The sequence below is a fragment of the Ixodes scapularis genome, unplaced genomic scaffold (genome assembly GCF_016920785.2).
Source record: "Ixodes scapularis isolate PalLabHiFi unplaced genomic scaffold, ASM1692078v2 PGA_scaffold1__304_contigs__length_218370807, whole genome shotgun sequence".
Taxonomy (NCBI): domain Eukaryota; kingdom Metazoa; phylum Arthropoda; class Arachnida; order Ixodida; family Ixodidae; genus Ixodes; species Ixodes scapularis.
The window spans coordinates 158664410-158681431 of NW_024609846.1; the positions used below are offsets into that span (position 1 = coordinate 158664410).

Sequence of the window (17022 nt, forward strand, 5' to 3'; positions counted from 1 at the left end):
CCTGCCCCAGGGTCACTGGACGCCATATTTGAGGGCGATGTTTAGAGTAGGGCGCATGCTCAGAACGAGCTCACATTAGTAGCCTGCTAAGACCGGCAACCTTGATAGTGCTAAATGCACGCTCCAAAAGGACTGCGGAAGCTCGCCGTCAGCACGCGCTCAGCAGCAGCGCACACGGATACCCTTACAAAAATGGCATATCTGAACTGATATTAAAAATAACAGATATGAGTATATAAAAAATTGGGCAGATCTGGCCATATCAAGCATATCAGTTTAAATAAGGCATATCTGCCCAGATATGCCCAATTTTTTATATATTCATATCTGGGTCTGCCAAATAGGGGTATATCTGCCTCCATATCTGCAGCCTGATATGCCTCCATATCAGGCTGCAGATATGTCCAAATCAGGTAAGGCAACCTTTATACAGGTTTTTTTTTCATTCTTTCAGATTTGTTTAAAAAAAGCAGTGTACACTTATGCAGTTTGTGCAGCTGAGTTGTACGGCCAGGGGGACATAGTATAGGGAGATAGTTGCGACTATCAGTCGACTAATTAATTAAAATTTGTTAATTAAATTTTTAATTATTACAAATAGTTCCAATTAGAAACTTGCTGAGCATCATTGAAAAGCACTAAATCAACTCCTTTTAAAAGGATATAACGCCGGGGCAGCATTTTACGGCATTCTGTAAAAACGCTCCATTTGGATGCGTTTCTAGATTTCAGTCTCTTATCAGAGCGCATGTTTGTGCCCGCGGTCCTGCTCCCCAGTGACTTAGGCGCACCACACACGTGCTCCCTACTTCCCTCCATTCTACGATTCTATTCTATGGCCGTGCGCCGCGATTACTCGGGGGCAGGACCGCGGGCGCAAAGATGCGCTCCGATAAGAAAGCGAAACCTAGAAACACGTCCAAGTGAAGCGCTTTTTTAAAACACCATAAAATGCTTCCTTGGCGTTATATTTTTCTAAAAATAGTTGATTTCGTGGTTTTCAACGATGCTCAGCATGTTTCTAATTGGAACTATATGGCTATTTGCACTAATTAAAAAGTTAATTAACACATTTTACTTAATTAGCCGACTAATAGTTGTGCCTATCTCCCTATACAATGTCCTGCTGTCCATATAACTGAGCTGCACAAACCACGCAACTGTAGCTTTTGCGTTTTTTTTTAACAAATCTGAAATAATAATAAAAAAAACATGCTGTATATATGTTTTCTAGAAATCTATATAAAAAAATATAAATGGGATAATGAACATGTACAAACTTTTATTAATTTTTAGACAAGCTGCTTGACACCGCTCCTCATTTCGCTGAGCTTCGTTCCTAGGGACAGGAGAATCAACTTCTCATTGAAGTCCCAGCCTCTACTTTTGCACATGGCCTTCGTGTGCGCTGCAATTGAGATAAAAAAAAAGAAGAAATGTACACACTTCAGCTTTGAAAAACTAAGTGACTGCAAAAAACATTTCCTGATGGAGTTATACCCTTTATATCACACTTCTGCAAAAAGAAATTCGAATAGAAGTAATAGTACACCTGCATGCCTTTTTTACAGGGCCGTGCAACGATTTTAACATTGCAAGAATCTGCACTATGTTAATCTTCTTTAGTTTACCTTAGCACCGTGTATTGCAAAGTAAAAAGATTTGAATTTCCAGATGTACAGTAGCAAATGGCTGTCAAGGATTGATGCGACTGTTGAGAGACACTGCAGAGAATTAGCAAGTCGTCAATTATTTGTTCAGTCTACAGCTAAGTTTTGAAATTGTGCCAGTTCAACATGAGTTAACATGCCAAGAGCCTTTTATTGTCGTCAAGATTCATTAGACAAAGTGTCAATAGTTCAACCTGCCCGACATCAACAAAACCATTCCATAACTGCTTGTTCCCTAATGAACGGGCAAACGCCTTTTAACACTTGTGCTTTCCTGCTCGACCAGGAACGGATACAAGCTGCGAACATCAGCAATGCTGACTAGTTGTGGTTTTCCGACACGATAGAACCAGAGCTTGAAGGATGTTCCGATTTAAGCCAAAAACCTTCAGAAGCAAAGCAGACTAAAATAATGCAAAAACTTACACAAAATAGCCGTGATGGCTGAGACGTCCAGTGGGGGCCGCTGCTCGGATGGCCTATGGGAGCCTTTGGCCCGTTGACCTTTGACTGAGCAGATCACAAGGGCCTGCTGTGTGAAAACTGCGGTGAGCAATCCACGCGCCGTGGCCGTCGCGGTCTTCGAGTATGTCTCAATACTCCGGAGCTGGCTGCTTTCGATGAAAATTGCAGAGCCAGGCCCTAGCTCCACAACCTGCAAAATCAGATCACAGAGAAGAATGTTTGAGAGAAAACTCAAGAGCAGAAAAAGATGTGATGAACTACCTTAAGATTGACTGAGCAGGGATTAAATAAAAACACAGTCACTCTAGCCCTTTGGTTTTTATTTTCCGTAATATTACTTCTGCTGTAGCCAGAAAACAAGCCACTATCATAATTGTGCTAGTCACACAAGACTGATAATTTCTGAAAACGATGGGTAATTGCGCTAGTCACACAAGACTGATAATTTCTGAAAACGATGGGTTGATAACATGCTAATGGTGGGTGTCAAAATGCTTTTCAACTGTCAGCAAAAAAAAAAAAGCAGTAATATTAAGTGGAGCCAACTTACACTATAATAAAACTGCCACATAGATATTTGACCCCTTAACTACTGATGATGAGGTATCTTGTTACGTGGTGGCCGCCACTGCGGATGACCGAGATAACCCGTCACTACACTTTTTAACTGATGAACAGAAACTCTGCAAAGTTTTTTTTTCAAGGAAAACATGAGCCGCCGAATGTGGATTCATGTCCTCGAATTCAACACAGGCAGTATTCCATTACGGAAATTTCAAAAGTAAAGGACATGATGTAACTGTAGAGAAGTAGAGGACATGTTCTAAATTTAGCAGGGTCACATGGTCATGTTACCTTGGTTCACCAACAAAAATTTGGGACTGGGGTTTTATAAAATGCACTCCATGCATAAGACAAGACTATCATAGAATACCGCGTATCCGCCCATTCCACACTAAGTGCCCATTCCCCAATTTGCGAGATCTGAGAAAATACATACAGTACATTTATGTTATGTAAAATTGACGACCGGACGAGCGCCCATCGCCCATTTTTTTGTGATTATCTCAAAAGTTTGAATGGGCGCTTGCCCGGTATTTTACAGTACTCACACCAGCATCGTTCCAAGAGTGCAGTAGCTGTGAGGCAGGGGTGCCGCTCAAAATGTGTGGCCTAGCTGTGTGGCCATCTAATTTCCCAATGGCTCCCAGATGCTCCCGGGGGAGATGTTGGGCCTCCCTGGGGGCTTCCAAGAATTGTGTAGCCTCTCTGAGGACTGCTGGGGCCTCCCTGTGGACTGGTGGGGCCTCCCTGTGGGCTGGTGGGGCCTCCCTGTGGGCTGGTGGGGCCTCCCTGTGGGCTGGTGGGGCCTCCCTGTGGGCTGGTGGGGCGTCCCAGTAGACTGGTGGGGTCTCCCTCGGGTCTTCCAAGAATCGTGCAGCCTCGCAGAAGACTGGTGGGGCCTCCCTGAAGGTTTCGAAGGGTTGTCGAGCCCCTCTGAAGACCGGTGGGGCCTCCCCGAAGACCGGTGGGGCCTCCATGAAGATCGGTGGGGCCTCCATGAAGATCGGTGGGGCCTCCCTGAAGACCGGTGGGGCCTCTTCGAAGACTGGTGGGGCCTCCTCAAAGATCGGTGGGGCCTCTCTGGCAACCAGTGAGGCCTCCTTGAGGACTGGCGGGTCCTCCTTGAGGACTGGTGGGGCCTTCTTGAGGATCGGTGGGGCTTCCCTAAAGGCTTTTGAGGCTTGCAGGGGCTGCATGGGAGTCAAAATTAATACTTTGATAACTATGTGAAGGCAAACAACAGTTAGCCACCCGCTAACCATGGTTCGGCTCAACTGAACTGACCAAATGTTGCACAGAACTTTTGCTCTAAGTTAAAATTGTCTGGTATCACATGATTAACCTAAATTTAAAGTACATTCATGTTAACAGGCTACTTAATAACATTTAGTGATCATAAAAAAAGCCCATCAAAACGTATCAAATGCATGAAGTTGAGAAAAAACCAGACATTAGGTAATTGCATTGCCATCAACAGAATGTACAGTGTACCGCAGCACCACAGTATCGTCATGTCGCAACCGCATCTGATGGTAGCAGATAGTTTCGGTTTTGCCGTAGACACCCGAAAGCAAACTTTGAGCCCTTGATGTCTATAAAACTAAATGCAATATCAAAAAGCTTTTCTACTTTTGTGAAGAAGGAAGACGAAGCTGTACTACGGTGGAAATTAAGCATTTATAAATGTAAGGATTAAGGTGTGATTAGGTAATTGGATTTCGAGGCGAGCGATGTGCTCTTCTTTCGCAAGGAAATCTGAAGTGGAAGTCGAGGCGACAGCGGCTTTGCGGACCCATTCGCACTGCTGCGTATGTCGCCGCCTCTTCCGCACCCGGTCTTCTTTCCCCGAAGAAAAAGCACGCCGCCAACCCATCGTGAGTACAAACAGAAACTGATAAGGGCGTAGGAAACAGCACACAAAACAGACGAGGACGAAGAAGAAACACGGGTGACGAGCGCTGCACTCATCATGTGTGTTCTTCGTCCTCGTCTGTTTTGCGCGTTGTTTCCTACGATGAACTCCCACCAACTCGCCCAACTATCCCTTCTTCAATGAAAGCTGGAAAGGTTGCCGCAATCTATGAGCGATGGCGGCAACCAGACTGGTTGTCTGTTGCTGCCGTCGCTTGTAGATGGCGGCAGCTGTCCAGAGGTTTGTGTCGACATTTCTTTGGTACCGGGCACGATCCTGGGGAACGTAGCCCTTAACAGCACCGCTCTCAAAACCTTGTTATTCAGGGACACTGCCTGAGCTGAAAACAGTCGTAATCCAAAATTCGAAAGTACTGACCGGAGTTGCCCTTTAAACACCAAGATGGCTGAAGTGTTACTCTGAAGCATAGCCTGTTTAGTGACACGCCCAAACTAAGCTCGCCAAGCTCAATTATTCCAACTATGGCTAGGGGATAATCTGCACTTTTATCTGCCGTGGAACTGTGCAACAAGCCTTTCCCCAATCCCACGCCATCTAGCTGAGCCAATTCTAAACTATGCGCACCCGCTGAAGGTGGCCATGTGCGCTGCTGCCAGCGGGACCGCGCCTGCCATTACATGATATACGGTCGCAAAGGCCAGTACTCCGTAGTGCCCATGCAGCACCTTTCCAGATGCGTTTTTATTGCTCTGCGGCACTGCGTAGGCAGAAAGGAGTGATGGATAACCTCTCAAATAGGACGAGATTCACTGTTGTGCAGCAAAAATACAGCTGTCAACAAAAAAACATAATATAGACCAACACGCGGCCCTGACGTCACGCAGCTGCGGTGGCGCTGTCGATGGCACTGCGCATGTGCAGACGCTTCACTTCAAGTGAATTCGGTTTCTGCGCACGCGCAGTGCCCACACCTGCTGTGGGCAAACGCGGGCTTGTTTGTAAACAGCGTGTCGGTCTATAAACCAGTCCGTTATCTGCGTGCTCCCTACACTCAAAATGAATTAAGTCAGGACACGTTAGCGAGCATGAGGATTCATTGTGACAGCTCGTGCAATAAAAAGAATTATCATAGCTACAAGCACACACACACACACAGCTCTCCCTGAGGATACCTCATTTGAGCATGGCATTTGAGCTATTCTGAAATTTGGCTACTGTCGCCTTCAGGTGTCCCATTTCTTTTCTGTCCGAGCGATCCGTTGTTCATAGTAACCGAGAAATTGCTATAAAAGGTCAGGGGGGAAACATAATAACACAAAATATGCAAGGCTATAGGCTGAAGCAGTTCAGTAAGGTGGCTACCTCACAAACGTTGCTGGTAGCCGACGCCTTTTGATGCAACAAGTCGTTCCTAGTGCATTGTAAACGACTTAATTTTTGCAAGGACCTATTTTTCAAGAAATATTGTGAAAAACAGATCACACAAATTAATTAGCCTATGGTAAAGAATACAAACTACCACTCTTCATTGCGAAATATTGTGCTTGCCAAATATTCCCAAAACCCCTAATTTTTAAAATTTGCCAAATATTAAGGCTTCAAAAATAAAGTTCACAGTATTTGCCTTCAACATTGCCTAAAGGGAGAGAATGTGTCAAAGACAGCCAGAGCTGCCGAAGCAAACATTCTCTGCTGCTGCTGCCAAAGACGCGATAAGGGACGCTATCGTGGACAAACTCGGCAGTGATGGTGTGAGAAGTAAAGGCTGACCCACATAGGACATATAGACCCTTTCAGGCAACATTTCATGGGCGCCGCCATCTTGACGTCACGTGACCCTGCCGCCATAGCCGACCTTCAGTCTCTCACCGTTCCTCCACATTGCATGCTGCACAGGCCACTACCGGAGCTTTGTTTTTGTGTTCTTTTACGTTCCGCGTTGAAATTATGTGTTTTCTTTAGGTCTTTACGATATTTCGGGCTTTAATTTCATCATTTGATATCTATATTTCAACACAGCTCTAGTATTTTCGTATTTATGAAATGGAATTGTACAGCGAATGGATCGACGATACAAGATTATGCCTTCAGAGACCATGTAAGTTCATCCCGTTCTAACGTTTTCCTCGCTAATAAAGGGCAGTCTACACCATTTGACATATGCAAATTTCAACTGACGCAATAAGGCTCTCACAGTCGTGCTTCTCGCTGCATGTGCGCGCTCGTTTCCGTAAAGCCGACCCGCATGTAAGCGATTTAGCATGTTACGAGACGAGCGGTGGCAACGATGACGAGCGTCAACGACGAGCGACGGAGATTTTTTACTGTTGCCTGTAGCATCGCTCGGTTTTTGGGATTTCTAAAAAACGTTGCTCACCGTCTCGGTCGCTTGCTCCCGTCGCTTCCATGCGGTTTGCCTCGTCACGCGACTGACCGAGCGACAGCGAAACGGGTCACCGTTGCTGGTCTCGTTGCTCGCCAAATCGCTTACATGCAGTTTATACTTAATGGGGGGGCCCCGTCGGGGTCCACTTCGTTGTTTTTTATTTCCTCTTTTAGCTCGCAGCACTATCGCCATTCGCCATACACAAACACCGATGTGGTCGCGAGCGCGCGTGATTAAAAGACATTCCATCCGAGACATCGGAGTCGCTTGACGCTTTCTCCACACCTAATATCGAGGCTCCAATGGTTCAATGTTGTGTGCTTGTAAATTAATTGAGTATAAAGCGCACGTAAGCGATTTGGCGAACGACGAGATAAGCGACGGCGACCCGCTTCGCTGTCGCTCGGTCAGTCGCGCGACGAGGCAAACTGCATGGAAGCGACGGAGCAAGCGACCAAGACAGTGAGCGACATTTTCTAGAAATCCCAAAACCGAGCAATGTGATGGGCAATAGTGAGAAATCTCCATCGCTCGTGACTCGTCTCGTCGCACGCTAAATCGCTTACATGCAGGTCGGCTTTACGGAAGCGAGCGCGCCCATGCAGTGAGAAGCACGACTGCGATAGCCTTACTGCGTCAGTTGAAATTTACATATGTCGCAATAGTGTTGACTGCCCTTTATTAATGACAAAAACGTAAGAATGGGATGAACTTGCATGGTCACTGAAGCCTCATAATCTTGTATTGTCGATCCATTCGCTGTCCGATTCCATTCCATAAATAATAAAATACAAGAGCTATGTCGAAATATAGATATCAAATGATTAAATGAAAGTGCTAAATATCGAAAAGACCTAAAAAAAATGCAAGATTTCAACACGGAACGTAAAAGAAGACGAAAACGAAGCTCTGGTAGTGGCCTGTGCAGCACACAAGGCGGAGCAACGGCGAGAAACTGAAGGTCGGCTATGGCGGCCTGGAAAGTGCGCGGAGGGCACGCCGACTGGTGGCAGCACGAGTAACTGACTCCCTGAAAGCGTCTATTCTCAATGAATTTACGCACATTTCAGCAGGCGTAATCATGGCATTTAGCAGGTGCTTTTTTCACAGAAGAGAAAAGGGGAAGGTCGCCAAACCACACACAGCGCTTTTCGTCGGCATCTCCTCGTCGTTTGGTGCAGAAAAGTGTGAGTCGGCCCAACTCGCTCTTCTCATAAAACCTTGCCGCCATAGCCGACCTTCAGTTTCTTGCCATTGCTCCGCGTTGTGTGCAGCACCGGCCACCACCGGAGCTTTGTTTTCGTGTTCTTTTACGTTCCGCGTTGAAATCGTGTGTTTTCTTTAACACTTTGTGATATTTCGGGCTTTTATTTATTCATTTGACATCTATATTTCAACATAGCTCCTGTATTTTCTTATTTATGGAATGGAATCGGACAGCGAATGGATCAACGATACAAGATTATAGCCTATGCTTCAGAGACCATGCATGTAAGTTCATAACATTATTTGGTTTTGGTTGCTAATAAAGGGCAGTCAACACCATTGCGACATATGGTAATTTCAACTGACGCAGTAAGGCTATCGCAGTCGTGCTTGTGGCTGCATGTGCACGTTTTAGCGAGCGACGGCGACAACGGCGACAGTCAGTGACAAAGATTTCTCACTGTCGCCCGTTGCGTCGCTCGGTTTTTAGATTTCTAGAAAACATCGCTCACCGTCTTGGTCGCTTGCTCCCGTCGCTTTCATGCGGTTTGCCTCGTCGTGCGACTGACCGAGCGACAGAGAAGTGGGTCACTGTCGCTTGTCTCGTTGCTCGCCAAATCGCTTGCATGCGGTTTATACTTAATATCGAGGCGCCAATGGTTAAGTGCTGTGTGCATCGAAATTAATTAGGTATGAACATAAGCAATTTGGCGAGCGACCAGCTTCGCTGTCGCTCGGTCAGTCTCGCGACGACGCGAACTGCATGAAAGCGACGGAAGCAAGCGACCAAGACGGTGAGTGACGTTTTTTAGAAATCCAAAAACCGAGCGACGGTGAGAAATCTTCGTCGCTGACTCTCGTCGTTGTCGCTCGTCTTGTTGCTCGCTAAAGCGTTTACATGCGGTTCGACTTTTACTAACGGAAACAATGTCAAAGCGCGCACATGCAGCGAGAAGCGCGACTGCGATAGCCTTACTGCGTCAGTTGAAATTTCTATATGTCGCAATGGTGCTGACCTCCCTTTATTAGCAAAAAAAAAAGAAAAAAAAACAAAATAATGTGAACTTACATGCATGGTTTCTGAAGCATAATCTTGTATTGTCAATCCATTCGCTGTCCGATTCCATTTCATAAATAAGGAAATACAAAAGCTATGTTGAAATTTAGATATGAAATGATTAAATGAAAGCCCAAAATAATGAAAAGACCTAGAGAAAACACACAATTTCAACGCGGAACGTAAAAGAACACTAAAACAAAACTCCGGTGGCGGCCGGTGCAGCACACAACATGGAACAACGGCCTCCTTGCAGCTCTTATTACAAGCTGCAAGGAGGAGCCGAAAGTGTCTGTCGTCCGCAAGCGTCTCTGCCTTTCCCCCTACCCACGCACTGATGCAACGCTTGCGCACTTGCAACCAATCTGCACAAAAGGCGTCCTTACATTGCAAATACTCTCCAAGCTTTCAGCTGCATCTCCTTACAGATCTAGGCTCTGTATTCTCTGATACAGGAAGAGCTGCCATCTCTGTCTGTTGCACCGATCAGACGCACTTCCTTAACAGACGGATGCCGTGAGTAGGTACTTCCAGGTTATTGATTTCTAACTTTTCACTCAGCTAAGTTTGCTCAATGAGAATTTGATACACAAGATCAGGCACTTCAGTGTTTAACAATAGCATGATATGCGGTGCCTTCAGCCGCCAATCTCCGACTCTTATTGTACAGTTAACGCTTCCTGTGTAACCAGGGTATAACTCTTGTCTATTCAAAGTAGGCAGAAATCAACTTGCAGTTACCTCATCACCAGAGGGGTTCTTTTCTTCATTCAGGACAGGAACCTTGCTGCCACAGTTCCGGCATTTGAGGTGTCTCACCAGCTTTTCCGCTGTCTTCAGGTAGGCTCCAAGCTCTAATATAAAAATCAAAAACCAAAAAAACATATGTAAACATTTAAACAAAATAAATCAGAGTATAAGGCACAGTAGGGAGAAAAGAGGTGTCAGGCAATTATTCTTGAGCATTTTTTAAGTGATACTATTCTGTTACTAGAACAGATGGTGCCATAGTAAGTATGGCTTCGGTACTAATGGCTGCATCAGCATGGCCCTTGTTTCTCAAGCTAAATTTTCTTCTTTCAACGCTCATACTTAAAGAGAAACTGAAGCAGTCCTGTATTTGAGGATAAACACTTAAATATTCTTCCTTTGGCCTCCAGGATCACAAATGTTGTTCAGGGTTGGCTTGTTTAGCAGGTCAAGATTCTACCAAAATAAGGGTTGGCTTGTTTAACAGGTCAAGATTCTACCAAAATAAGGGGGTTGAAACATTTGTTTCAACTATGTGAAGAAAAAGCATGCCTAATAGACCAATCTCACTAAGCATTGGGCACATGTGTGAAGCCGCCATAACTTTAGTTCACAGGCGGCAGGTGCCAGAGCCCGAGACAGCACGAGCCGTCTCAGGCTCTGCACACGCAGAGCTCCAACAAGGTTGTCGCACGTGCAAAAAGACTGAAGTTTCCTCGATGCATTGTGACAGCAATGGAATAACCAAACTAGCCGGTGAGATCGGTCTATCCTTTGAAGGATGGTTTTAACAAGGTTGAATTGAACGAACTTGTGAAAACTATAAAAGCTTACTTCGATGGTTCTTCAACTCAGCACGCAGCTCTGCCACCTCTTTTTTTAGTTCCGTGTTCTCTTTCCTCAGGTTCGTTTGTTGTGCTTCTATGGTGGACAGCAGCTGCTGACCCTGCCTTTTTTGTTGCACCCTTTCTTTCTAAAAGAGAGAAGTATTATGCAAGAGAATCATCAGGTACATGCACTAGGTCCACTCTGTCTAGCAATCCAGCAAACTGCAAGCTGCAAGCTCTTAATTTCGGCAGCTGAGCAATAGATAGTCTCACTGAATGTAAAATATATCATACACTTTTCTTTGATGCTGCCATGGCCATCTGGTTTTGGCGAGCAATGATATCTTCCATCTCATCGATGAGCTGGTGCTCGTCCTCTGAAATAAACAATGTTCATATAGTTTACGAGACAAAAATTATGCTACTTTCAATCCCAATGTCAGACAAAGTTAGGTCTATGCAGGGTTAAAGAGCAACAGTAAATGTGAAATGTATGCTTGGTAGAAGAGTGTGTTGGTTTAAGTCATGAATGAAGAAAGAATAAAACAATTAAAGCAGGGAACAGTATGAAAGATGTGGTTTTGTTGTCCCTGTTTTAATTGTTTTACTCTTTCTTCATCCGTGAAATGTAAAGATCATTTATCACATCACCTCTCTCACAGCTGAAGAAACAAAACAGTATGATATTGCATTCAAATTTTATAAACTGCATTATGATCGCGATCACGCTCCCTCGTGCATACCCACGAGCAGAGAATGAGGTCAGGTGATAAAAAGGAGGCAGCTGATTGGTCCGGCAAGCGCATAGCTTCCACCGCACTGTTGGCTTAGGGGTGAAGGGAATAAGTGAGGTCCGGTATCGTGTGACGTGCATTTGGGCCCGGTGACGCACTTTGGGTACCGCGGATGTATCACAGTGAAAAAGCTTACGAAGGGAAGGAGGTACGAAATAATCCGCTGTGTTTTCAAATTTTCGTACCAAAAATCAGGCTTTTGACATTCTGCCTTCTTTCTTTTGGCCCCACTAAACGATACGCTAATAGTAAAATCTAAATTCATTTATCCCAGACGAAAATTCATTTCATGGGCCCTTTAAGATGAGTAGACCATAGAAAAATCGACCTGTCAGCAGCCAAAATGCCTCCGATAGATGCTGGCGATGTGACTCCGAAACAGAAAGAACCGGCACGGGTGTGTGCCCAAAATATGTCCCTGGTTGTACATACAGAGTTCTGTCATCAACAGAGCCACTCGCCATGCCTGTGCGTTTCACCAACACCAATAACAATGTCAATAACTAAGCCTCTGCACGCAAACTAATGGAGAAAATGGGGGACACTATTCATCAATGTGACAGAACTCGGCTTACCGGAAGTGCGAATGCATTTTGTGGAATAGCCCTACACATGCCTCGCACTTACATCACACAATGACGTCAAACACTGCCAACCACCATGCTGGTGATTGAGTCAATGGCCATTTGCAGTGCGAGCTAGGGTAAACTCCGTCACGTTCAGCTGCAGCAATTGCTATGTATCACGGCAATCGGTTCATCGCCAGGCCCTGTGTCAACGTAGCTGACAGGTTTGAGAAAGTATGAGTGGCAGAGAAGGGATGCGGCCACACATTACTGATTTCGCGGAACAGATTTCGCGGCAGTGATTGATCGATGGCACTTTTCTCGCATTGTTTATGTTTGTGAATGCCTCTGCATCAGCTTTACCTGTTTGTGATGTGGATGCCCTTTGCCTTTCACTCCATCATACCGTATGCATGCTTTAAGTGCATCAGTAAGTATGGGGCCAAATATAGGCGAGCGTGTCGCGTCGCGAGCCCGGCAGTTTGCGAGTGCTCGCTCACCGAGACAGTCACTGGGACATCCCCAGCAACAGCAACCCTTGCACTGTTTACGAGTACTTCACAAAATCGGAAGAAGTTCAGTACTTTATTTTGAAGAGCTTTTAGTGGTGACTCTTCAAGGGGCACTGACACATCAAAATCATATTTTTTTTTATTATCCGAAACGGTCGAAAACGATGCCGGGACATTACCCTCAAAATTTGAAATTTGGGAATTCAGTATTTGTGAAGTAAAAAAACAATTTCCCAATGCCGAATTCGAAGTTCCCGCGCGATCGGCGCCGGTGCCTTGACGTCAAAAATTGCAGAGACCTGAGAGTCCACTTTCCTGTCACCACTCCCTGCTGTTGCCATGGCGACCCAAAGCGAGGAGGAAAGGAGCCAGCGCAGGCGTTGCGGCGGACCGGTTTTGAGCGGTGTCGCCTGTTTTCCGTTGGAGGATACAAATCCAGGAGACGGCACCACAACGAACTCCCGATTTTTGGTATTTCAAAAAGAAGGGCCGTAGTGCGTTCGCAATTGCGTTAAAAAACATGTTTCAGGATTGCCGTCATTAAATGTTATAAAGATGCCGCCTACAAAGCTTCTAAATTTCTTGATTTTTGACGTCACCGATCAAAAGAAGCGAGGAGGCGAGAGGCGGGAAAATCAAACGCCAAAAATAAAAAGGCACCGCGTGCGCGCGAGAAAATTTTTTTTCGCGATGCGGTTTTTTTTGCGTGTCTATGGCTGCAACTTGCATCGTTTTAGACAATAAAAATAAATACGACCTTTGGGGTGTCAGTGCCCCTTTCAGGTCACTTGTCAAATAATTATGGGATTTCAGTGATTTATTTGTCTTGAACTACATAATGAAGCTTTTCTTTGCCAAAATGACAACCCTTTGTGTTAAAACATTGTCGGTGGCACATCGAAACTCTGCACATAGCGCAATCGCACCAATGATGAAAAATTCCCTATGTACTAGCTGAACATTCTCATCATAAACTAAGCACGTTTTTCCAGGTTCACACGTCAAAAACTAGATACCTTTGTTGAAAATATGGTGCCTGTCAGCAAATGTCCGGGCAGTCAGCAGCATTCGACACCTTGATAAGTGCATACATGCAATGTGAAGTCGACCACCAGCATGGTGAGGTGTCCTATCATTCCCTAGCATGATGTCAAGTGCAAGGCATGCTAGGTGGTGTTCAGTGGTCGCCATACATGCCTTGCACATGTCGTAGCACTAGGGAAGGATGGGGCCCTGCATCATACCGGTGGCTGACTTCACACCACTTGTCTGCATACTTACCAAGATGTAGGATGCCGCTAATTGACCAGATGTGCACTAACATACACCATATTTTCAACAAAAGTATCTTGTCTTTCACATGTGAATTTGGAAAAACATGCTGAGCTCACAATGACGACCTTTAGCCAGTAAGTGTGGAATTTTTCGGCGTTGGTGCGATTGTGCTACGAGCATAGTTTCGATATGCCACCGACGAAGTTTTGACACAGAGTGTCGTCGTGTTTTGGCAAAAGAATTCTCCTTGCGTGCCCCAAAATTTGGTGAGCGGCTATAGGAGCCGCTTCTAGTAAAACTGCTACGATATTGCGAAGTACTGGTAAACAACTCAAGGTTACCGTCGTAATCTAAACCCTGAGACAAGAAAAAATAAAATCACGGACAAGACGACTCTAGTTGTCTCAGGGTTTATATTATGATGTTTCCTAACCAGCTTGCCTGCATACTTTCACTCCTTGCAAAGGTTACCCTGCCGCGGACGGCACAAGCCGATGTCCTGGTCGCGGCGAGCGTACACACATCTGCGCTGACCGATCCTCGTCTGGCCGGGCTCCCTGCACAACACTCTTGCCCTTACTTGGCAGGGAGCACCAAAAGCGCATTCAAAGCATGGAAAGAGAGTGATGATACGAAAGGCAAAGGGCATCTACATCACGAACAGGCAAAGGTGATGCAAAGTCATGCACAAATGTAAACAATGGTAGAAAAGTGCCGTCATTCGCTGCTATAAAATGCGTCCGGCAAACTCAGTAATGCAAGGCCGCATCCCTTCCCTTCCACTCATACTTTCTCTAACTTGACGGCTACTCTGTCACAGGGCATGCCGATGAAATTATTGTTTGTATACATAGAAATTGCTACAGCCGAGCGTGGCACAGTTTACCATGGCACTCGTTGCAAATGGCTATCGACTCAACCGATGTTTCCAACATGTGCATTACACACCACCTAAATTATCGTCCTTTGGGGAAAATAAGGATATTTTTTCTGAGCACTCGGTGTGAACATAAAGCACCAATATGGCACCCAGTGAATACAGCGATAGTATTTATTGCTCCTAATTTACGGTGCCGCTCAACGTGCCAGTGAGCAGGGAAAGGCTTTGCACCCCTACACGACTAGTGTGCCTGGCACCAACAGGGTGGCGCTATATTACAGAAGAAAAAAAGAAGACAAACACACACATCTATACTAACACTTGGGTGATAGTTCTGCAGAGCCCTGGGATGTCGTCTCTGTCACGAGGTATTGTATCCGTAAATTGAAGGAAAAGCGTGCTCAAAAGGGCGGCTACGAGCATGACTCCCTGTGGCGTAGGGTTCGTGCTAAAGGCGACTGTAGCCTAGCAGTACGCTTGTATGTACAGTCGGCGACAAAAGTCTCCAGGACACGCGAGCTGCGACTGAAACGCATTGCTCTGCCATCTGCCGGTGGGTCGCCTGGTTTCGAGATCACAGAAAAGCGCATGCGCATCCTACTGTGCCTGCCAACATGTGCGCTTTCCCGCTCTTCTGCGGCGCGGCGCCTAACTCGGAATCGGGCGCGTGGTACCGCCTCGGAGATAGCGCTTACTGACATGGCACCTATCAAGCAAGAAGTCACGGCATCTCAACTGAGCGATAAGCTCAACTGGTTATAAAGCAAGGTGCGCTGACGCGGCGAAATGCGGCGAAATGCCCCAGGCGGCATCTCGAGTTTCGGAATGTGTAGCAGACGCTCGTCAGCCGCCAGCGCTATCACCGAGGCGGTACCACGCGCCCGATTTCGAGTTAGGCGCTGTGCCGCAGAACAGCGGGAAAACAGACATGTTTGCAGGCAGAGGAGGACGCGCATGCGCTTTTGTGTGATCTCGAAACCAGGCCACCCGCCGGCAGATGTCAGAGCGATGCGTTTTAGCCGCAGCTCGCACGTCCTGGAGACTTTTGTCCCCGACTGTACCTACGCTGAGCTTGACGAACGACGATGTTGCGCTTTGCACTTTGGACCGCAATAAACGCTACCTGCAACTGCTAGTACTAGCCACCAACGGACTCTCAGCGATGAGAAGAGGCATTTCAACACTCACTATGACTCTCAGAGCTTACCTGATGTGGCGATTAAAGTGGCTTCGAAGGTGCCTTTGTCCCGCCAGCGAACTTGTACTTTTTCCCCTTCAGTGGGGTATTCGCCGGACGGGCTACTGATGAAGTCCATTTTGAGCACATCATAAGAGTGTTCTTTTTCGAAAGACACAAGCCCGTAGCCCACCATGACAAAATGCCGGAGACTACAGGCGGCTTTGCTATCACGCACGCGGAAAACACGAAAGCAAATGGCGGCTGGCCGGCCGGATTGGATTGACGTTGGATCGACGAACGACTATAAAACACTTCTGTGTTTAAAAAAAAAAAAAAAAAAAATGCGGAGGCGTTTTGAGCATTTTTTTTTTTGTTTCTTTTTGCAGCTAACGTGATCAAATAAATAAATATAAATTATATGGATGTTTTAACCAACAATAGTTTCTATCTGAAACCTCGGCCCAAACTACGTATCAGTTTCGTGCAAGGTTGGTTTCGATATGCGGTGTGTGTGTGTGTGTGTGCGTGTGTGAGGGGAGAGGGGGGGGGGGGGGTGTTTTCAGTTTTAGATGGTACAACCGGTACAAACGCAGAAGTGGTACACGACCTTACGCCGGTATGATCGATGCTCATCCGGATCAATATTTGGGGAAGGGGGGGGGGGGGGGGGGGGGGGGTTCTGCAGCTTTGCTGTTTGACCTTGTTTGCTCCACGTGTACCCAGCTGGTGTGCGCCAGCCCGCTCGGCCCGCGCAAACGAACTACGTAACGTAGAAAGCCGGAACTCCGTGAAAATGTACCGCTAGCGACGAAAACTTACACGTTTGAGAACATGGCGTTATCATGACTAAAAGAACAAAGACAAGCACAATTTCTCCGAGCCTACATATATCCACTAAGCAGTGGCATACCAACTTTTTTTTAGTGGGGGGGGCAAACCAGACCCAGATTCCCCCCCCCCCCCCCTTCCCCCCAGGGCCGGGGGGCAGTGCCCTTGGTATCCCTTGGGCGCCGCCGG

At 46.3% G+C, this 17022-nt stretch overlaps 2 protein-coding genes and 1 long non-coding RNA gene across 3 annotated transcripts in view; all 3 read right to left on the reverse strand.

Moving 5' to 3' along the window:
- The window catches only part of LOC120848601, a 396114-nt gene that overhangs the window by 296325 nt on the left and 82767 nt on the right, over nucleotides 1-17022 (reverse strand). The window lies entirely within an intron of this gene.
- The window catches only part of LOC8035870 (alpha-mannosidase 2), a 119786-nt gene that overhangs the window by 66745 nt on the left and 36019 nt on the right, over nucleotides 1-17022 (reverse strand). The gene's annotated exons all lie outside the window — the stretch shown is intronic.
- LOC120848602 (tropomyosin-1, isoforms 33/34-like) lies at nucleotides 1263-16277 on the reverse strand. The gene is made up of 7 exons (XM_040504592.1): nucleotides 16033-16277; nucleotides 11093-11175; nucleotides 10806-10944; nucleotides 9963-10075; nucleotides 3248-3889; nucleotides 2097-2325; nucleotides 1263-1408 (listed from the first exon to the last, which is right to left on the reverse strand). Exons 1-7 carry the CDS (start codon nucleotides 16196-16198, stop codon nucleotides 1293-1295), a joined length of 1488 nt encoding a protein of 495 aa, XP_040360526.1. The 5' UTR covers nucleotides 16199-16277; the 3' UTR covers nucleotides 1263-1292.